This window comes from Sylvia atricapilla, chromosome 3 (assembly GCF_009819655.1).
Source record: "Sylvia atricapilla isolate bSylAtr1 chromosome 3, bSylAtr1.pri, whole genome shotgun sequence".
In the NCBI taxonomy this organism is placed as follows: domain Eukaryota; kingdom Metazoa; phylum Chordata; class Aves; order Passeriformes; family Sylviidae; genus Sylvia; species Sylvia atricapilla.
In genome coordinates, this window is record NC_089142.1 from 15,265,676 (window position 1) to 15,289,715 (window position 24,040).

General features: G+C 36.7%; 1 protein-coding gene across 3 annotated transcripts in view; it reads right to left on the reverse strand.

Moving 5' to 3' along the window:
• The window catches only part of ASAP2 (ArfGAP with SH3 domain, ankyrin repeat and PH domain 2), an 86,305-nt gene that overhangs the window by 38,010 nt on the left and 24,255 nt on the right, over positions 1-24,040 (reverse strand). For all 3 annotated transcript variants that reach the window (XM_066314829.1, XM_066314828.1, XM_066314830.1), the window contains exons 4-9: positions 16,486-16,560; positions 14,834-14,883; positions 4,475-4,604; positions 2,241-2,326; positions 834-909; positions 248-334 (exon numbers count right to left, since the gene is read on the reverse strand). In XM_066314829.1, coding sequence (XP_066170926.1) covers positions 248-334; positions 834-909; positions 2,241-2,326; positions 4,475-4,604; positions 14,834-14,883; positions 16,486-16,560 — 504 coding nt within the window. The remainder of the gene's footprint in view (positions 1-247; positions 335-833; positions 910-2,240; positions 2,327-4,474; positions 4,605-14,833; positions 14,884-16,485; positions 16,561-24,040) is intronic.

The window sequence follows — 24,040 nt, forward strand, 5'->3', positions numbered from 1 at the left end:
AGTATTGCACAATACAGGTAACAAAAAGAAATTATTTTTCAGTAAGTCTCATCTTTTTAGTGGGCATTCATTTTTTTTTTTTAATGCCTTTGTCAGAAACATTCAACATGAGCATCAAAACAAAGATGAATTAACAAAATGAACTAAATGTCTGATAAAAGCCAAAATAACTTCATTTTAAATATTAACATTACATTACAAGTAATTAAAATAGGCATTCCAAAGTTAAACCACCTTATATGCTCACCTCTTTCTGATCAACTTGGAGTGCTGATTTTAAAATATCTCTGAGCTGTGTTAATTGTCTTCGTTCTTCATCTTGTGCTTGTTTAATCTTGAATGAAGAAAAACACAGGTTAAAAATAAATTTTTCTTTTTTTTAATGCAGATCTTTCAAATTTGCTGCATAATTGGATAATTTTCTGAGAAATATTCAGCAAGAATGAAAGCAAACAGAAAGGATAATGTGATCCGTTTATTTTCCTTTGTATCTTCAGATACAAAACTTGATAATGGTTAGGATAATGCTGAGTTAAGACCTGGATATTACCTCACAATGCTCTTGCCTCCTTGTGCTCCATTTGAAACCACATGTTATTTTCCACTTAATAAACACTTCAGAGCAAAGGCTGTTTTCACAACAGTTTACACAGTGGGGTCCTGAACTGAAACTAAGGCTTCTGAATGCCATTATAAAACAAGATTTTACCAACAATCTACTCTAAACCTTAAATGCTGACTATTAGAACAGTTAGGCAGCCTGAACCAAAAGAATCATGCTTCTACTGTAAAAAACTAAATTTTTTACACAAACGTGAAATGTTGCAACTCACTGTATAAAGATCTGTCGAGAGTGTCTCAATTGAAGGTTTGAGACTTTCAACTGCTTTTAACCCATCCTGAAAGAAACTTAAAAAGAAAAGCAAAAAGCAAGCTGTTATGAAACCTTACTTTGTATATTCTGCTTAAAAAGTTGCTAAAGTAGGACATGCATATTATTATGTCACCCTGTAAGCTTCAAAACAGTAAACTTTTTTTAACCCATCTTTGACTGATCCACCTCTTTATTTCCATCATAGCTTATTCTAACATGAAAAATCTCCAATTAGATTCAGAATTGCCACAATCCACTGCCACATAAATTTTCCTCATTCTCATCTCAAATACAAGTTCTCATCACACTTTGTGAAGGCCCAGAACAATTAAGATTTATTTGCAGAACAGCAAAAGCTCTGGTAGTTATAAAATAATTGTAATTTCTTGAAGCCACATAATTTTATGTCTGATGCAGTCTTTTTACTAAAGGAGAATCCCTTTGTTTCCCAAGTATTAATTATGGTCTACATGCAAGCTGAATATGCTACATCTTTGACTATGCTATCTATGCCAAGTATTCCAGTTCTTAAAAAATTATTTGAGATTTAAAAAATAAATTTTAAGAAATCACAGTTACATGTGTATTTGATTAAATATTGCTGCACTGTTTGCAACATAATATATTCTCATTCTGGGAAGTAGTCATGAAAGTGACAGTATAACACACATTCATGTTGCTAAAATTTTATTAAATGGAAAGAGAAGGTTAATGACACTACAAGTGAAGCTGATTTTAAAAGCAATACAGCTATTTAAGGAAAAAATACATAGAGGCAGACTGGTGTTTTAGGATGAAAAATTACATGACTTCAACAAGTTAGCAGTGGCTCTTTCAGGTTTATAGCTGTGACTTCATTGCTACAGATTTGTAACACCATCATAAGACAAGCACATAATTCTAATGAGAGCTATGTGTTTTACTACTGGGTCCTCCTCCAATAAACTAGAAAAAGAGTGACTCTTTCAATATAGGTTTATTCCACTGCTTATGCAACTTATTTTTCTTGAGTACAGAATTCATTTAGATACACTCAAAGAAGTCCATCAAAACTAATGTACCACTAAGTAACAGATCAAATTAAAAGCCCTGTTTCAAGAGTAGTTTATAAACATGGTGAATTAATGTTCAGTATTCCTTTGGAACATACAATTATATTCAATGTAACAAGATCAATCTCATTACATTTTTCAGACTATAGCAACAAAAGCTATGACTAATCTGAGAAAAGCAACCTGTCAAAAGACATCAGCAAGAACAGCTGAATCTTTAAGATTTATTTTGAAAATTCTAGAAAAGTGATGTCAAGCGCTGAAAACAAAACATTGTTCCAGTTAGTGTAGAGATAAAAAAAACCAAAACATACTTGCACTGAGCATGAAAATACTTGATCAAGTTCTGAAGCAAGTCCACTCCTTTTTTAATCTTGATTTCATTGACTTTCAGCAGGTACTATTAAAACAGTAATTCACAAAACAAATTACTTATTACTGCTACAGGCTTTTTTTTAACATTTTATTTTCAGTTATATTTCAACAAGTTTTAACAGTCACAGATTTACAAAATCTAAAAGAAAACACAGCAGAAACTGGCTTCAGGAGTTAAATCACACAAAAAGAATTCTTGTCACTACTGAATTTTGATATCCTGTGAGGATATTTCACTATGAGTTGTTCAAATTGTAAGAATATCCTTCAGGGCTTCTAAGGAAAGCCTCTGTTAAAGAAAGCATGAGAGGGTTTGTGGAGTACATTTAGGAACCCATTCTTACACCTAGCAGCACATCTGAAAATGTATCTCACTTGCTGTTAAATTCATTTCTAAACAGATGTCATTAAGAAGGAACGCAGTTTACTTAAAAAAAAAGGTGAGGGATTATTTTTAAAAGTTTCAAAATTTGTCTGTTGATTTTATAGTTATCAAATCCTTATATGTGGTAATTACAACAAATTATAGTTTAGCAGCAGATTTTTCAAAGAATCTACTGTCAGGCACAAAAGAAGTGTAATTACTGTCCTTTTGCATAAGGCACAATCAAAGTCCACATTAAGTGGCAGCTCCTCCCCAAATACCATAGCATACAATGTGTCAGCCATGCAAACAGAAGTATAATTGATCAAATATCAAAGTCTTTAACTGTCCATTAAATGACAATGAATTTTAACCCCAACTTGGACAGTGACATCCAAGAAAAGTGAATGTCTTCTTAATGATGCTCTAATGCATCTGGGTTTCCCCTTCTCACCCTAAATGTTTTAAATCAACTAAAGCAAGGCAGTATCCAAGTGCCAGCTTACAATGTTGCAGCTTCTTATGCTGCTTCAGGTGAACAAATGATCAGCCTAAATGAGAGATGTGCACTGGACAATATTTAGTTACAACAATCACTTTTCCAGCTCCTGTTAATTTAAAATGGAGCTCTAGGAATTTGGAATTCAGTTCACTTTCATAATTTATAGAGACCTAGTTTGTACTAGTTAATTAGTTACTGTACTAACCTGTATGATAAAACTTCAATATGTCACCCTTCTGATTTACTATCAAAACAAAACCAAAGTCCTTTATCACGATTCTTTAGAGGTAACTGGGTATAACTTCTTATCCTCAAAATCAGAAGAAATACAGGATACACTTCAGCTATTCCACATTTAAGGTAATTTGATCCAATTTCACAGACTTCACCCTTCATTATCAGTACAACTGACTAAAGTGAACTCTTCCTTTATTGTGACACAGCAAGAGAGAAGCATCTGTTCCTAGTTGTTTCTTAGGAAGGATACAGATGGGCAATTAGCTGACAACATCCATATGTTTATTTGTTACTGAAATCCCTTTATCAGTTTTGAACATTTTAGTCTGATTCTGTATAGGAATGTGAAACTTTTCTCTTAAGTATGAGTGCATGTAGTTACTAAAAGTAATATTCAGGACAACTGTAGTTATGCTATGCTGGCATCTGAGTCAAATTAGCTATCATCATCACAGGAAAGGCAGCAGAAACACCCACGTTGTATTTTGGGGCTAATGTGTACTAAAAAAGAACACAGCAACTTGAATTCCCAACCACAGAACCAGACATATCCTTAAATGAAACGAACCAAAAATATTCACATCAGATTTAACATACTGCAAAATCACAGAGATTTTGAAGTAGAAACATCCTGAAACAGCTTGAAAGACAACTGGATTCCAGCCCTAGCACTTTTTTCCTGCACCAACCAAGCACTGTGCTAGACTAGAGCCTCTCCTCCTAATAACACAACAGCTGTCAGCACAGGGAACAATTCAGAGAATGATCAAGGGCTTGAAATAACTTACGGTGAAGTAGTAGTACAAAGACTTATTTATTATCATCTCTTAGTGTTTTATTTGCATTAATTTACCTGTTAAGTGAAATTAGAAAATATCTAAATTCCCAGCAATTGTTCTGATGGGCAAAGTTGCCCATCAGAACAATTAAACAAATATGTTTTCACAAATGGAGTCAACAAATAACTTGGCATTTCCCTTTAATATCACAGATACTCTTAAATAATTGCATTTTTCAAACTTTTCCCAAAAACAGCAGCGGAACAATAATAATTTCACACTGAATCTTACCTCACACATCTGTAACTGGAAGAACCTTCTTTCTTTCTCCATCTCTTCTGCAATTTCAGCTCCACTTATTTCTGTACGAATCATCCCATGCAGCTTAGCATGCTCTTTTTTCTCCTTCTCTATTTTTGTACTATAAGCAAAAAGAATCAGTCAATGAAGTGAGAAATCCACAGCCTCTCAGGAAATCAGATTATTCACGAAGTCTACTGACAGATGCGGAGCCAAACTCCTGTAGCTTTGCATACAACTTACTTCCAGATGACATTTCATTTGAAATTTGACAATGACTAAAGCTCAGCAATGACATACAGTAGCTGAAATATAATTAATCATCTGTTAAAGTAATGTTCTGACAGATATTCCAAAAGACAATCAACGAGAAGAACATACTAAGTTCTTGCTCCAAAGAAAGAAAATACGGGAAAAATAATGAGTTTTAATTGAAAACATAGGGAGATGTTTAATCCCAACAGAGCAAACACTGGTTAACGAAGTTCAATTATGTCACCAGATTTATTGAGTCTTGCCTGTCATCAAGTCATCTTCTATATATACAGGGTTTCCTAAGCCAAAATCACAGTTGCTGTCTGTACTTGCTGCTGAGCCAGTTGGCACTGGGAATGCCGACCAGCCGGCTGTGTTGCAGACTTCAAAGTCTGCTAGACCAGCTGTCCTAATTCCCTAAAAGTTTCCATGAACGTTTTCCAAGAGCTCTGAATAAAACAGGTTCTCCTGTGGAATATAAATGAATAACCAATGCCTGGCATATTCCCATAAACTCACTTCTGCATTTGTTAAAGCTATTCTCCACATTATTCCTAAATGCAGTAGCATAATTTGACAACCGAGTTAGACAAGTAAAATATAGAAAAAAAATTACATACATTAAGGAAAGAAAATACATAAGGGTGTTTACTTTTTGAAGACTTTTCATTTGCTACTCATACTGTCTAGAACCTCAAAATTCTGAAAAGAGCTTCCTGAGGAAATGCTATACTGTTTTTGAACACGAGGAAGCACTACACAGGAATACAGGAAGGAGATCAGAGGAATAAATAACACACACAACTGTCCTACCTCCTCTTGGGTAGTCAAGTGTCTCTTAGCTCTCTCTCTGAAAAGATGACACGTCTCAAGTACTCTCTTAACCTGATGTTAACATTACCCTAACAGCTTATGGGAAAATGTCTAGAAGGTCTGAGGACTTCAAGTCAACAAAATATTCTGCACTTACACTCCTCAAAAATGAGGAACTGCCTCCTATTACACCTTAAGCAGCAAGGGGAAACAAGAATTAATTCCATTAATTCTTCCCCTCAGCATTCCCACTAGGAAGCATTTTGAGCAGCAATACAAAAAGCTCCACTGTGCTTTCAGCATGGGCAGGCAGAGCAGAGCCAGCTCTGTGCAATACTCCAGCAGCCAGCACATCCAGCCAGCACTGTGCTCCTCCCTCAGCCCATCACATCCCGCCAGAAGCAGACATTTAGAAGGATGCTCCTCTCCTTTGAAATAAATACTCTGCAAACCTCCAGTCACCTGAATTAAAAGTCAGTTCCAGAATGTTCTGTTTTCATGAAGAATAAGTCAGCACTCTCACACAATTACACTATTTTGAAGGCACAGAAAACAAGAGTCCAGACAAAAGAATTAACCAGACAATCCTGAACAAGAAAGATAAACCATTAGAAAAACCAGAAAATAATGAAAATGCAGCTCCTTTCTAGCACACACTCTAGAAGAGTTTACATTATATCATACTTGATAGTTCTAAAACAGTTAAACCTCAGAAGAAAGAGCCAGGATGTTTCAGTTCTCTCAATTTCCAAATTAACCTAACAGTTGTTGAGGCCAGAGAACTCACTAACATGCGACCAGGTGAGAGAAGGCTAATAACTACCAATTACTATTGTATAGTTTTTTCATTTTTTACAGAGAATAATACTCAAGCATAAGAAAATGAAACCACCTCCAAAATCTTAGGAGTTTATTAGCATGTCATAAGGGATCTCTCAGTACTAAAAAGATTCTAAACCAAAAGACAGCTAACACTGCCAAAGAGTCAAACATTATGCACAATATCACAGCATACATTGTATTCCTCCTAAAGAAAGCTAGATTTTGGTAAAAGAGTTCTTTCTGCTCTTTAAAGGACAAATCATACTCCACAGGCAAAAAAATAGTTAAACCAAGATGAAAACATACTGACCTCTATCAAGTAATTCAGAGAAAGATATCCTTGAAGCCATTTGGTGGAGCTTCGGGCTACCTGTCTTCAAAAACCTCAAGAAGCTACTTTACTAAAAACCCCAAATCATCTGTGAGTGACAAGTATCAGAGATACATATCTGGTGCATTTCCCATTTGCAGTTCCTCATTATTTATGCTTTTAATATCTAACTACATCTTCATCTTTGTAACTCAGAAACTGTTGTTTTACCACAATAACGTGCTGCCTCCTATCTGACTGATACTACAGGACACTTTGTTTTTAGAGAAACAAAGAAACCCTTCGCAGCCGTTTTGCATGCAAATCTTCTGGGTACTAAAGGCTGGCTGAGTGTCCTATCCAAATGCAAGGATCAACTCAGCTTCGAGCGTCAGTCTATTGTGACATTAACCAAATTCTTTTGGCAAAAACAGTCCTGTAACACTACACTGTGGGATTTCCAAATGTTGCAGGGCATTCAGGTTTTCCGGGCAGATCAATTAATCCAAATTAATAGGAAAATTGTGAAAACTCAAAAAAAACCCCTAGAAGCAATAATAAAGCAGCAAATGTTTTGTAATGCTGCTATTCTTGGAGCTCATGCAGCACATATCACATATGCAGACTTTGCTGACTAAGATTAAGATGTGAGCACACATCAGTCCATTTACAACACAGCTGCACATAACATACAGTGAGCTCAGATGTGGGTAACAGACAAGCAAAGCTGAAATACAAGATGAAGAATTACAACAGTAAAGTCAAATAGATACAAAGTGAATGGTCTCACTCATTCACTTTCCAATATAAGACTATTTTTACCACTTCAATTTAAAAAGCAACCTTATTTCAATATAAATTACAATTTTTTAAATGAATAAAATGTAAGAAATTGCCATTTTTGACACAGTCTGTCATTTGGTAGGAAAGTTATGCTGTTTAAAATGTTATGCCAGTTGTACCCTGTCTGCCAAGAAAGCTATGCTGTTTGTACCAAAATTTGTACCCTCAAAACCTTATTCCAAGTTCTATACCTCGTCTAAAACCCCGGGTTCCCTTCCCCTTCCGTCGGGCTAGGCTGTCCCCATTCCTCGCCGGCTCCTCGAACTGCTGGCCCCGCCTAATAGGAAAATCCAAGGACTTCCATGGTGCACCGCTCCAAAACCGAAGTGCAGCTGCCGGCAAGCGGACCCAAAAGCCGCGACCCAGCACAAAATCCAGATAAAAGAGAGACACTACAACAACGAGAAGACCCTCAGCTACCTAGGGACTGAATTCTGCTTCTGCCGCCTCGCCATGACCACAAGGAGACTAGGAAACAGTGGCACCCCTAGACCACACGAGCCCAGTTGAGTTCCTGGGGATTCCCGTGAAGCTGGAACTCCCGACTCTGCAACGAGAGCAGCAGATTCACCTGACACCTCCTCAGCGGTGGCCGGGACGAAAACTGCGATACGGGCGAGGACGGCCAAAAGGGCGACAACGGCGACAGGAGCGGCGACGGCGCAGGCGACTCCTCGAGTTCCCCCTTGAAAGAGCTGACTAATAAAGGCCTTTCAAAGGAGCAGGTCTCCTGGCCCATTTTTAACAATTTTCATTTCAAATAAAACTATTTTCTCATACAGATAATGGTATAAATAAGCAGCAAAGACTTGTATTTATTTTCTGCCAGTCAATAAGGGTAAACAATCAGAGCACCCGGTATACATGCAGCAGTAGTGAACTGGCTGGCTGGGAAGCAACTCTGTCATTCTTCCTCTCCTCCACAGAGCAGTAAGCCAGGTTGAGTGTGGGTGAAAGAGCCTCCATTTTATTTCACCCTACTGCCTCTCAGTGCTCACAATAAAGCATGTCTCTCCTATCACTCATGTCCTCAATGAAGAATTCACCCTTTCCTTTTGGAAATGCTGGAAAAGTTTCCCTTCCATACATCCTGCTCTGAATGATAAAGGGGAAGAGGGCAGAAGGAGTGAAATGTGCTCAGATATTTTCATTATTTCATATATAACATCTGCATATTCATTCCAAGAATTTTCCATTTAAATTGTAGGTAGTGTCTTTCAAAATAAAAATGCTAAATATGAATTCTTAGACTTGAAACAGTATATTGTGGATGTAGTTAACTGGACTTCAGTATAGCCTTTGACACTGTTTCCCACAGGATTCTCCTGGAGAAACTGGCTGCTCATGGCTTGAACAGGTACACTGTTCACTGGGCAAAAAAAATTGCCTGGAGAGCCTGCAGGTGATGGTGTGAATGGAATTACTCCAGCTGGTGACTGGTGGTATTCCCCAGGCTCAGCTTTGGAGCAGTCCTGAGTAATATCTCTATGAATCACCTGGAAAAGGGGATTGAGTGCATTCCCAGTAAGTTTTCAAATGACACTAAGCTGGGAAGGGAAAGTGGATCTGCTGGAGGGTAGGAAGGCACTGCTGAGGGATCTGGACAGGCTGGATCGATAGGGGAAGACCAATGGTATGAAGTTGAATAAGGCCAAGTGCCAGGTCCCTGCCTTGGATTGCAACAACCCCAGGCAGCGCTACAGGCTGCCGGCAGAGTGGCTGGAAAGCTGTCTGTCAGAAAAGAGCCTGGCAGTCCTGGTCAGAAACCAGCTGAACATGAGCCAGCATGTGCCCAGGTGGCCAAGAAGGCCAATGGCATTCTGGCCTGCATCAGTAGTAGTGTGGTTAACAGGACCAGAGCAATGACCATCCCCCTGTACTCTGCACCAGTGAGGCCACACCTCAAGTGCTGTGTCCTGTTCTGGGCCCCTCAAAGACATTGAGGTACTGGAGCAAGTCCACAGAAGAGCAACAGAACTGTTGAAGGGTCTGGAGCACAAGTCTGAGGTGGCTGAAGGAGATGGGATTCTCTACGTTGTTGAAAATGAGGCTCGGGGGACCTTATCACTCTTTATAACTAGCAGAAAGGAGGTTTTAGGAATGGAATTTCAGTTTCCTCTCACAGGTAACAAGCAATAGGACAAAAAGAAACTGCCTCAAGTTACACCAGGGGAAGTTTTGATTGGATATTAGAAAAAAAATTCTTCTGGAAAGGGTTGTCAAGCATTGGAACAGGCTGCCAAGGGGAGTGGTTGAGTTGCTATCCCTGCAGGCACTTAGATGTGTAGATGTAATACTTAGGGAGATGCTTTAGATGTGGACTTGGCAGTGTTAGATTTATGGTTGAATTTGATCATCTTAAAGGTATTTTCAAACTTTATTGATTGTATTATTCTATGACTCTAAGCAACCTGAAAGTGTTTAGCACTTTCATTCTGTAACACTATTCACAAGCTGCCATATCCACTTTGTCTTATGTACTTGCATTAAAAGGAAACAAGGCAGAGTATCTAGGAGCTATGAATACCAGTGGTCTACTGAGTCAAGTTACAGTTCTGAAGAAGTATATTGAGAAATGCTTGAAGAATTTTCAGATAAAATTTTTTCATATTGTGTAAAACATAAGTTTACGAAACTGGAAATAGCATCAATTAAACAAATAATTGTGCAGAATCTTAACAGATGACTGTATTTGACTTTGTTCATTTTTCCACTGCCTTCAAATAGTTCAGAAACAAATCAATTATAGTTATTTCAAGATATCAGTGCTTGCATTTCTTCTCAGTAATGTATTGTTAATGCCTGGATCTTAAAATGCCAGAAGCCCATTCAAACAACTTGTTCTCTTTACTCAGTTGTGCAAGAGACCTCATGCCCAGTTTTTAAAAGGAGAATGGCAAAGGAGGAGAGGTAATCAGCCTTCCCAGAAATAGCTTGTTAGTTTCCATTAAACCTTTACATTTCATAATATTAGCACACTTGTTAAAGAAGGCTTCTGAAGATAATAGGCATTTACAGGTCCCAAAATAAGACAACTCTATTTTAAAAAATTAATATGTTTTTCTTTTCAGGAAAATCATATTTATTTCCAGAATACAGACATATGCAGCTAAAAAAAATTGTGAATAATATGCTTCAGTAAGTTTATACTTCTATTTCCTGTGTAAAATTGATACCAAGTCTTTACCTCAGAATCTACCACAACAGGAAGGATCCAAGTGAAGCATGTGGGTGATATCTGGCTCAGCGCCTTGCTGAATGCGATCTGTCTGCTGGGAGAATGAGCAGTTTTTATGACATGTGTACTCCTTCCCCATATGGTCCCGTGGCACGCCTGCCATTAGTGTTTAAGTACACGGGGGGAAAGCAAGAGCCTCGGAAGGAAAAGAGCCCAGTGTGAAGCAGCTCTCCCGAAGGACACAGAGCGGTCCCGCTGCACTGCTGTGATGGCCAGCAGCATCTCCCAGCTCTGATGTGGGAAACAACAACTGAACTGAGGTCTCCTGAGAAATGCACTGCTTTAAGGCTTTAAAAACATTTAAAAATTTTAATGGCTCCAACGGAGTCATGTTAATGATTGATGGTGAGAAAAGATAAATTATTCATGAATGTCACCTCAGGATAGTCCCAATTTTCGAATGAGGTAGGTTTGCATGAATCTATAGGTTATATGCTCCTCATACTGCCTCATTCAAGAGCAGCCTGAGGCTACAAAGAAATAGGGATCCAGCTTCCCTCAGTTACTTCAGCTAAGATGATCCTAAGGAAAACAGTCTGAGAAGATAGGTGACTATAGGGCAAAGGAGGTGCATAGTAATCGACAATGATGGATGGTGATCCAGAAGCATCAGAATGGATCTTAACATCTCTCTTCCAAACAAGAACTAGATACACAGGAATTTTTAAACACATTTAATTATGTACAGAGGTTAAAGCAGCAGCTCAAAAATTGTTATGGGAATAAAGCAAAGCAGGTACCATTTTTAAATTAACTTCCTTTCTTTTCAAATAGGTCACTCTTGGGTATATTTACACCAAAGAGGTCATCTCAAAGGTGCAAGTAAGAGAGATGAGGCAGTGTGACAAATAAGCTTAAATTTTTTTCCTTATAAAGACAGCAATCTATATGAAAATTGTCACTTCCCAACAGACTACAAAAATACCACTTCATTATTTGGCATGTAGCTTCACAGGTCTGTACTTGTGACAAAATAATGCAGATGAACAATACTAATACTATGTTAAGCATATGATACAGAGGTACGTGCAGAAAAAGAGCAGCCTAGCAGCCTTGAATAGTTTGTTAACCCAAAGAGAAAAGTAAAAGGAAAAAAAAATAACCAGGAAGAATTTTTAAAAGAATTATTTACATATGTGAAGAAATACCACTGGAAAAGACAGCTCACTAAACACACACTTAGAACTGGTTTTAGGCACAATCCAAACAAGGAGTTATCAAAAATAACAGACTGAAGAAGGCTGAGCAAACCTCTGGCAATCAGCACCTATGTCCACCATTCTACTCTGACAATACAAGGTGTAGGTGAGACTGAAGTTACCTCTCTCAGTTCCTTTGTCCTTTTTATTAAACCAGAGAGCATGAAGATACCACAACAAAACCTCCAAAATTTGCAATTAAGAATTCTTGAGGTGACTCTGCATCCACCCACTGCTACAGACCAAAGCACACAGCTATAAGGAAGTTTAGATGCATTCGGGACAGCCACAGAATGAAAAGTTCTTTTCTTAAGAAACCTCAGCAGCATGTACAATAGCAACCAAGAAAAATCTCAGTGTTTTCCTATGTCCAAAAATTAGTATGAGAAAACAGCTGACCTGAACAGATTCAAGCTCAAATTAATATTCTCATCCTAAATTGAAAATCACATCATTAAATTTCCCATTTCTGGTTTTTAAAGATAAATGCTCCATAATGACAGCTCGTAACATCTCAATTTATCTGGGAACTGATCTTATGCACAAGAGCTCTGACAAATACCACAGTCCTGCTGCAGGGGCAAGGGTCTCATGGAAGTTCCAAGACTTGAGTTTAACTCAATAAAACCATGGAAAACTGGTCTGCTCCTTGGTATAAAGCAACACAGCTTGCACCAAAAAACAACACTCCCTGACTGCCAACTTTATTCCATGAAAAATAATTTCTGTTGTTGTAGAGTAACCTACAAAAAAGGCAAAAGAAGAGCAGCCCATTGTTTGAAAGAATTTTCTTATACACAGAATTCCCAGGCTCCCTACCCTGAGCCTCAGGCTCAGGTGATACTTTGGTCTTGATCAAAGTCAAGGAGTCCAACAGGCTGGACTAAGAGCTTAAAACTTTGAAATATTGATGTGGAGCTTACATCTAACCACTTAAAATAAAATAGAGCACTCAGTAATTGTACCAGCATACCACTTAGAAATACCAAAAAAATGGTTCATGGATCTGAAAGAATTTCCTGATGAATATGGGCTATCTTCGACTTTTGCACGTTGAATAACCTGACACATAAATGGCTTAGAAATGAGCATTGTCAAGGAGGTCTGCTTCATTTGTTAAAAAAATCTTGCAGAAAGCACAGATAACTGCAAGTGGAAAAAGGAAATCCATTTCAGATCAAAACCCAAGTGTCTTACTTGAACACAGTCATAAAACAAGTTTTCTAAAGGATTGCCAGTTGAAAGAAAAAGAAAAAATATCATTATATCATACAAGTAGCAATGGATTCAATCCCACAGATAGAAAACACATCGTCAGCATCATGTTTTCAGATCCTGAATGACACAGCACACAGAACAACATTTCCAACGTGTCCATAACATCAAATGAAAATCCCAAAATACACAAATACATTTTCTAAGGGGACTTATTACTTCTCAAGTAACTAATTAAATTAAATGACAACTGAAAATATTTCTGGTATATCTGACTCTGAAACACCAGCTCTGAGCAAACTGATGATCAAGTACAAATCTTTACATCATTTCAACACACTCATCCTAGTGAATATTAGATCAGAAATCCTAAAAGCACTCGAGGTCTTGGCCCAGTAGTAACATTGTTCTTGGCGTATGTCCCAGCAGTGCACGAATTTATTTTAAATTCTCCGCATAAACTTTGTGGGAAGTCAGTATGAATAGTCATACACAACAAGCTTTCACATCCAGCAATCAAGCAGTGCTAGACAACAGCAGACTAAATTACAGGACTATTCTTTAAGGCCTGTCCTCAGACACCGACTACTGCCATAGGCAATGATTAGAAATCTTAATTACTTCAATAGTCAATAATTGGTATGGCACCAAATGAGACTGCTCACTCATGCCAGGAACACATAACACTGGAACCACCACAATCTTCTATGGATTTAGAATGACAGACCAGAGGTTTATCTCAGTATTTCAGAATGTCTTTTTATGAAAATCCAGCTATAGCTGGGCAGTTTCAAAAACCAAAAGCCACACAGGTCTTCCTTACAATTTGATGCTAGAAAGCAATAACTAGGCCATTCTCATTGTTATTCACAAAAGGAATAATGAAAATTAGCTAACTGGTTGTTTTTGTGGGAGAACAAGCTACAGGAATAATTTCTGAAGACTTCAGACAGACTAACTAACAGGGCACCAGAGAATCATTATAACTTTGTGCAATTTAAAAAAATACACAATGATGCTAGATTTTCAGCCAGTCTAATTGGCTGTGGATCTGCAAGTTATTTGTGTTAAATAGTGTCATCATACATTATTCTCTTGGACCTGTACCATCAGAGATGATCTGATACAAGGCAGCATTATTTCAGAAGAACAAAGATACTGGACATGTGACACAAAACTGATAGTCATAATCCAGGTAATACTGTAATGTGGAATAAAACTCACAACAAAATTCTTCTTAGGAGACTGTCAGCTGTACTGATACAATTGACCTGGCCAACCCTGGAAACAACTGTCTCTGATGTAGGGCACTGAACTACTTCAGATTTACTAGGAGCCAGAATCAATTGTGTTTGATATTAGGTGTTGAGCTTTGTTGACTCATTCAATTTATTTAGCTGGACATAAAATTCTGGGTTTTATAAACATAGTTTATAGCTGTTCATACAGTGCATCTGGTAACTTCAAACAAGTGGCTTATGCTAAGCTGAGTCAGATCCACAACATAAGACACAACTTACAAGCCTCAGATAGGTGTACATCCACTTCTAGTACATGCTGCATCTGCTGAGAGCATCCAACCTTAGCATTAAGTAACAACCTCTACAGATTTCAGTTACATTTCCCTCTTAAATAAAAGTTGAGAAGATACATACACTTTTGTTTCATAGTCCTTCCAAGCTTTATCAAAGGGTTTTTTCAGGTCCTGTCAAAAAAAGAGAAAAAATAACAGCCAGCTATTTACATGAAAAATACTGTGGCTCTAACAATGAACACACATCTTGGCCACTTGCAGTGCCTACTAGAACAAGGGATTCTACTCTTTCTTGAGCCCAAGGGTTGTGCAAAAGCAGTCTTGCACACAGGAAAACCAATCTTGTAAAGAGAATGAATACACTCATGTTTTTAAAAGCATCTCTACGATGCTTTTTACTATGACTTTTACAGCTCCATTTTACTTCTTAAAAGGTATAACAACATGTTATCCCAAGACCACACTATCAGTTAATCAAAGTAACTAGTTTCTCATCATTCTATCTCTGGCTCTACTGCAAAGAAGTCCCTGCCCCCAGGCAGCAGTATAGCTTTGGCTAAGAACTTGATTCATCACACTAAAGTTTAAAAAATCCATTTTCCACTGACTTAATGGGAACAGTATAGACCTTATGGCTCAGTATAACTAATTCCCTGAGAATTCTGAATTACTTATATTCCAAATTCCTTTATCTTCTTTTCTCTAAATATGGTAGTTTGGATAAAATGATCTTAACAAGTTGTAAAGTTATTTCACTGATGTCTAAAAATGCAAGAGGTGAAATTTTGATGAAGTTCAAGATAACAGACAACTACAAAAAATGTTAGCTGTCAGACACTGTAAAAACTTTGCAACTACATGTTAGGAACTAATTCTTACATGTTAGTTAGGTACTGAGACAACTATTAAATTAACTGAAGTACCATTTGATTATATTCTCAACGCAGTGGGGAAACACTGTATTGTGAGAAATGTATTTATTCTGACTCAGAGAAGAACACAAGTGAAATGTGGTAAGGATACAACACAAAGATAGTAAGTCTAGCCTACTAAATAATCTATTTATCCTCCAGTAATTTACAGAAAAAAGTCTATGTACATATTTTTCTCCTTCCTTCCATGTCCTGGAACAATAGCTGCCAGTCACTTCCTGTTTGCTCACTGGTAAACAAAGCATAAGCCAAGTAAGTTTGCTCACCATAGGCTCTGAAATTTATCACAAACATTTGAGTCCTAAGTTGCCATTATTTCAAATAGGAAATGTCCTTGGGGCATAAACAAACAAATTTCAGCTTCTTTAAGAAAAATCCTATGCTCATACAGGCTAATGTGTGTTTCTTAATAGTTCCAGGTAAGCTTAGAATGCTAAATGCTAGAATGCTAATAATCCTTTAAAATATAGTACTACCCTTTACTCAACGAAGTAAAAATCTAAATCTTACACCTCTTTCCCTGCTTATCTTCTACATCTCAGGCCTGCTTTTAAAGCTTCTCAAATATTTTGTATACACAGTCAAGAATATGTGGTATGTGAATCCACAAACAGCAGGAATTACTTGATTCACCAAAAAACAAAACAACAAAACAAAACCCAAAAAACAAAAAACACCCACCAAAAACCACAACCCAGAAAACAAACAAAACCTCCAAAGTCTCGTTTATTGTGCTAATATATTACTTGAGTATCCTATGCCTTCGGACACATAACATTAATACACTTGCTAAATGTATCTATTGTACCAACAACGATCCTTTCTATATAGAAAGACATACCCCTTTTACTCCTTTCAGGTCTCCCTTCAGCAAACTGTCCAAGGGAAAAGTGATTATGTTGTTCATATTCTGAATCTGTAATAAGAAAATTACACCAAATCAGTTAATATATTTAGACACAGAACAAACTGTCTTAATACACACATTTCAGAAAGTTTCACCAGGAAATCTTACATATTAATCTCCTATCCCTGCCTTATGGAGATGCTTATCAGCACAGCCAGTAATCAAAGATGAAAGCAACAAGAGTTAATTAAACTCACTCTGGAAACACTATAACCCAAGCCAGCAGGAAACCTCCAGAATTAGTGCTGATTATAAATATCTTATCCAACAGTGTCTGCAAAATAAGACCACTAATTTTTACATTGCCTTATTTCCCCGTTTAAATTATATGAAAATAATTATGCTGTTTTTTAGCACTGACAATTTTAAGTTCACGAGCATATTTTACATTAACTTTGTTTACTTTCCAGCCTCTTCAGACCTATTCCATAGAACATATCTGCCACTCTCCCAATACATTGAATCTTATTCTGACAGAAGTTATAAAGACAAAGAATGGTGGCCTGAAAAATAGCCACCGTTCCAGTATTTTCCATTTGCTTTTAAAAAGTAATACATCTGCCTTATTTATCTCAAACAAACTTTGAAATAAGAATTTTATGAGGTCTTCAGCATGTAAGTAATTAAAGAGAAAATAAGTACTTCAAAACAATAAAAATTACTTCAAATGAACACAGTGGTAAAATAGTCATGGTTTTTGGTAAGTACCTGTATTATAATATTTTAATAAGGAAAAAGAACAAAGAAAGACTAGGAATAAAACAGCTAGGAAAACACTGTATGCCCACTCCTTTATGATTCAGGGAAAACATTCAAGGTATGGACCATAATGCCTAGGCAGAGAGTTTAAACTGTAACTACTCAGAAGGATTGGTTGCTCTGAGGAGTAAAACCCAGAAAAATTTAGAGTAACACGATGAGAAAAAAAATCAGAACAACTTTTTCAGCAGTTCACTAAAAGTTGCCCTTGGTTGAGTTACTTCTTTTTTTGGTATTTTATGCTGTTCTGTTAAAATGTGATTTATTTCAAGAAACTCTGAAATCCCTATATGAAGATGGATTTCAAATATTCAAATTAGAGAAAGAACTTTGTATTGTGTAGGAACAAATGCTTTCACTTCTTCAGGAATAATGTCAGGGACATCAAAGTCCCCTTTAGTGTAATCCATCCAGAGATGGAAGACTACTAAAATTTCAAGACAAAATTATTTCCAATTATTGATGCTTCAGTCTCCCCAGAATTGAAAAATACAAAATATTATCACCCTCTAGTTACTTGGTGGCCTCACTAGAACATATTCTCTGATATGTAACAGCTGTTGTTAAAACAAACAAGCAAAGCTCTGCTGTCCCCACCTTTGCTCCTTGAAGAAATTACCCTACTGCATTTGATTGAAATTTCAGTCCCCAGTTAAACTGAACCTTCATCAATTTAAAAGGTTACACAGATTGTCTCTGCATGGGAAAGCTAAAAAATATGGAAAATATGGTCTTTCAAACTCTTTAAACAAATCACATTTTCCCTCCTCTACCCTACTTCTTCTCCTCCCCAACAAGCTACAAGACTCAACCACAGCCCTTCAGAATTAACTAGTTGAATTTCATCTGTGTTTGGGTTGGTTTTTTCAAGTACTTCCTGTAAAAACTGAATGAGCAACAGGTACACACGCTTAGCTAGCAGTGCTGGAAACCATCCACCTTAAAGTCCTCAGCAGTACTACCACATGCACACATCAACACAATCATTCCCAAAGACAATTAATTTATATGCTGCAGATGCAGGAGATAAGTGAAAAGGTTTAAACTGCACGTCAACTACAAAAAAACCCTCCAAAACTTCTAGAAGTTACAAGTGCACATCCAGAATGGTTATTCAGCTGGAAGAGAGAAGAGGTATCTTTCAAGATACCATCCCATGCGAAGTTTTCTACTTTGTTATTCTATTTTGTAAGTATGATGTAGTCAAATGTCTAACTTAAGGAACAATACTTTCATTGCCTCCATTTAATTATTCTTCAAATTCAGTAGACAGGAATAAAGAACAAAGCATTTCTCAACAGCAGACTCGAGACAACTGATTTTTCTGTAAGTCATAAAAAAAAAAAAAAAAACCTGAAGTATTATCCCAAACATAATCATGTGTAAACATCAACTGGACTCCAAAATAGTTATGGATATTTGCTAGAATTGCACACCATGTGTCCTGGAGTCCAACGCAACTTAAAATTAAAAATAAAAATTAAAAACAAACAAACAAACAAAAAACCAAACAAAAAAACCCCACCAACCCACAGTATAAAATCTCTACATTCTTTTAAAAAGTTTTGAATGTTTGCTTATTCAAATTAATTCCTTCTGTGTGCCATCACCTGTATATTACTATCAGTCTATTGTATTCCCCTATGCTCCTATTGTATTTGCAACAAAAGTAATCATACATAATGCATGAACTTGTCATTATTAACCTAGTTAGATGAATCATATTCCCTCATATTTATAAGTCAGCAAAGCAATATACAGATGAGAGATCTTACATTTTTTCCCCTTCTTTCTTGAGAAGCATAAGCTGAACTATCTAAAAATACAGACCCATTTTTGGTATGCAGAGAAGAACTAATATGTTGCAGCTCCTACTCTGTGTGCAGAGTACAAGGAGGTAGAACATATGCAATGGCCTCTACATTTTGGTTACTTTATGTTTTAAGATACGCTTTAAAAAAATACATAAAGCTGCAAGAAAGCTTCACAGAAATTCAAGTCATCCCATCTCAGAGAAAACTAGCAAATTCCGTATGTTTAAAAAAAAGAAAGGAAAAAAATAGTTGACCTCGTTTCCACTTCGAACGCTGCTCCTTTGGCACTTGCAGTTTTCCTCTGACAGTTTCCAATAAGATGACAGGGTAAAAAATTAAAACTTTCTAAGTCGGAGAAGGCTCAGAGAAGAAGAAATGGCAGGGGAGAGAACATATAAACAAAACACAGAGCTGCCAGAAGTGCTGGTAGAGGCAACAAGCAAGCCAGCATTTGTAAAGGGGAAAGATGTTAAAGTGCTTTAAGGGCCTATGGTTAAACATTTAAATTCGCTGTTTGCTTGCCCGCCTGATTACTTTAAAGTAAAGCTCTTTTCCATAAGAGCTTTGGATACTGGTGCCTGCAATACTTCTGTAGGTTTTGTTTGCTAAATCCAAGCAAAAAGGGGAAAAAAAGCCTTTTCAGTATACTTCAGATGTGAAATACTTTTCTTAACATGCAGAACTTGAAACTTTTCCAGTTTAAACTAAAATTCAGGCAGTTTAGCAGTACAATATGTCTCCTACTGCCATTACTAAACTTCAGATGCAGTCCCTGTACTTGCCTGTGGGCTTCTCAATCATCATTGAGCTTGGGTGTGGGCAGATGATGGCAGTAATGCCTGCTGACAAATCATTAAGTGTTTTTTGGTGTTTTTTTGTTTTGTTTTTGTTTGTTTGTTTGTTTGTTTTTTTAATGGCAAGTGCTACTGGATTTAATAGTTTCCAATAATTTTTCTAGTCACATGAACATTAGTAGGACAAGGCAAATCAACACAGCAGGTAGAAAGTGGAAATCAGAACACCCACTACAGATGAGACACTGTCTGAACTTTAAGGTTTAGCATCTACCCCCAAGACATCAGAGAAAGCTGCAACAAAAACTGGCAGCACAAACTTTCCTCTTGGCACCATGCCTTCCCCTCACACACAAGGACACCATGCTGCCCCTTCTCTGCCACCTGTCCCCTGCAGCACAGGTGTGGCTGAGCTGGGACACCACCCACCACGCCACAGGGAGGAGCTGAGCACCACTAAGTGTCCACATGGAGCTGCTGGCACAGCTGCCTAGAAATAGGTCTTCACATAAGACATTAAGTGTTGCCACCATTGACTACTTAGAATCAGCCCCATTATTAGCACCAATACACAAACTACAAACTGGGAACTTCTCTATTAGGAAGTATTTCATGGGAAATCTGAAAAGCATAAAATGAAGAATTACAAAAGCAAAGGAAGGACAAGATTTGCCATTATTCTAGCCCTTCTTCCTTGCCAGTGGAGAATTCCAGGGTGCACGTTTTCTAAGCTAGGTTGAAAGACCTAAGTGGCAGGCTTCTATCACTTTCTCTGGGAAATCTTCACCTAATAGTTTCAGAGTGAGATCCCATTTATATACAATTTATTATTTTCCTCTTCCACAACCAGAGTTTTATCTGTGAAGCAAACCATACATTTAAAATTCTTCTAAACTTTCCTCATGAACCTACCTATTGAAGCCATAATCATGTTTTATTACTGTCCTCTGAATTTCCTCCAGTTGGATCAATACCCTTTGGCAAAAAAATAAAGATTTGATTCCAGGAGCTGAACCCATGCTGCTAAGGAGGAATTATTACATCTTGGTTTATATCTATACAAGCATAAATCAAACAGTACTATTTAATTTTAATTTTTAGTATTAGCCAAGTTTTCCCCAAGTGTACTGGCGAAAAACAGATAGCTCACAACTTAAATCATTAAGGTCCATATATAATACTCCAATCTCAAATATATATACCTGTAGAGTTTTTTTAAGTGAGTCCTTCTAAACAAAAATATGTTCATGAAGGTTCAGGCATCAAACATTGTTTTTTAAAACCTTGGTGTAAACAAAGAAAAATCTGGGCATAAGTTTTTCAAGTTCATTATATAATACAGAAAAGATAATTCCTTCAGTTTTGCTGTTATGTTTTACAGTTAAGCAAATTTTCTTTCTCCTTACATTTAAAAAAGTAAGTAAAGCAAGAGCATATGGTCAGAAAAATATCATTGCTGTTCTTCCCTTTTTTCTGATTAAAAATCAAAGGATTATTAATAGAAAATAGAATCTCTTACTCCCAGCTACCTTCCACAGAGCTGAAATATCAGATCTACTCTTCTCAATCCAGCTTATTCCATTAGCTTTAAATTTACATAAATGAAAAAGAAAGGACAAGAGCATGTATAACAACAGCAAATACAGAAAATGGTATTTATTAAATAGCTACTTCATCTTCACTGATCAAACCCCTTTCCAAGGACTGTTGACAAAGATGCACAACTAGAGTTTATTTCTTCTCAGTGTAGCAATTTAATAGGACTTAAAGGAGAAAATATTTAAAGTGGAAACGTATTGCAATGAGCCTTTCCTTGTCCTAACATTTTTTGGATTAAGGCTCACACCTTTATCCCTACCTAAGAAGACAGAGTAATTAACACTACAAGCAAGTGCCACACTGACCTAACCTACCTGGGAGCTCCTCCTACTCTAGTGGGCGGTGTAATTATATTAGGAATTAGTAACAAGGTTGCCATCACCAAGCAATATTGTGCTTGCCAGAAAATGTAGTATGTTACCTCTGAAAATGGCCTCTAGTATTTTCACATCTTTCACTACCAAAAAGACAAATTGATTGCTCAACCCTCTTAAAAAACAGAAGTTGAAGAAAAATTTGTAAGTTGAGATCAGAGCTTTGGCAAGAGAAAATAATTGCATAGTATATATCACAAAGTGATCCAAATCATGCAAACTGGGTAGAATGGCTAAAACAAATGGTTACAAGGATCTTGTACACAGAAAATATCAATTCATATCTTGAAGATGCATTTATAAATCACTTCAAAAGTTAAGAAAAACTACAAAGGTTGGGGTGGGGCATTTTTGAATGTTATGCACTATTTGAAAGTGCACACATAAAAGCAGCAAAGTTATAAAAGGTTATAAGCACACTTATAAAAACCCAAAGACCTAAACTTTAACTTGAATAGCATACAGGTTTTAGGATTAAACCCAAAAACAATTTCAGCTGTTACGGAAATACTTTAAAAAACTGATGCCTTGATAAGGCCATAAAAACTTCAAAGTCTTTTGGGAAACTTTTAAAATTACTAGGAAAAACAAGCACCTGAAACTCCAGTTAAAGCAGAACAACTTTATAATGGCTTTTCTCTACCTTACTAAGAACCAATTTAAGGAAAATCTTTGTGCAGAAGCACTTTGGAGCTACAGCTCTAAATGCCATCCAGGCCAAGAGCTGACAGAACACATCAGCTTCTAGAAACAAAAGTAAAATATATGACAAAGCAAAACTTGACAGTAGCCCTACAGCTTTGCCAGTGTTAATAGCTTTGGCATCTGTTCCAGTCTGAACATGTCCTCTCACTTCCTTGCACATTCCCCATCCACTTCAGTTAAAATCTTCTGTGGAAATTCAGCACCCTGTGAAACTCCAGAGATAGGTCTATTTAAAGAGTACCTTTCAGAATGGTTTTTTTCCACAGCAGCAGGTTGCACGGCCCTGGCTACATTTTTGATGAAAATATTTACAACCAAAATGTGTGGAGTGCTACAAGGAAACATCAGAGGAGAGGCATGTTTTTAATGTCAGTAAAAGCATTCAGAGTTGGGTATGTCACCTCATTGTGAGAATGCACATATGTCTATGACAAACAAAATACACCCCAAATTATTGCCAATGACTGCACAGAACTTTTATACTGGTCAATACCATTTTAACCTTTTAGAAAGCTAAGCCTCAAACACTGAATTTATGAACAGATTTTCAAAGTGACAAAAAAATTTATTCTAGTGGCATTAACTTCTAACAGGCAAAGCTACATAAAGCTATATTTTTTCATTATTCTAGATTTCTTTTTCATAAATATGGCATTTGCAAGCAATAATGAAGTTCATATCTTTTTTTTTTTAATATGTATTTCTTTCTGGAGGAAACTATTTTCCTATTGAGACACCAAAGTCAAGGACCATTAGGTTTCTTTTGCTAGTCAGGAAAAAACAAAAAACTTCAAACCTCAATAATAGGAGGCCTATAAGGAAGGAGCAGAACTTTACAGAGACCTGCTCTTCACCAGACTGTATTAAAGAGAGAAGGTGCCTAAGCTATTGCAATATTTAAAAAAAATTGCATTCATGGCTATGCAAAACTATTCTTCCCTTCAAAAATAGAGAAAATAAGAACCACAAACTGAGAAAAACTACAGACTTAGCTACTCTCTTATGACCTATTCTCTTCTTATACACACAAACTGAAGCAAAAGGCCATAGCCGCTCCTAAAAATAAACCCACTGGTTCACAGCAAAAAGAACTACAAATATTTCTTGGAGAAGACACACAAAACACTCAGGTCGATAACAAAAGGTAACAAAAACATGCATTTCAACTTCCTATAGATGTTTTGGTGTTTTTCCTTTCCAAAGTATGGAAGAAAAGTTTCTCTTGTCAGAAACATTTTCCAAATATAGTAGTTTCTGGTTTTAAGAGAACAAATAGCTAAGATTTTTGGTGAAAAACCAACACCTTCTAGCTTTCAGAAATATTCTTGAAATGTGATACATTAAAAGATTTTTCTGGGGAGGGGGTATAGCTTTTAATAGATTGTTTTTTAGAACCACCTAAACATCAGATTTCCCAGATCCATTTGCCTAATGAATTCATCAT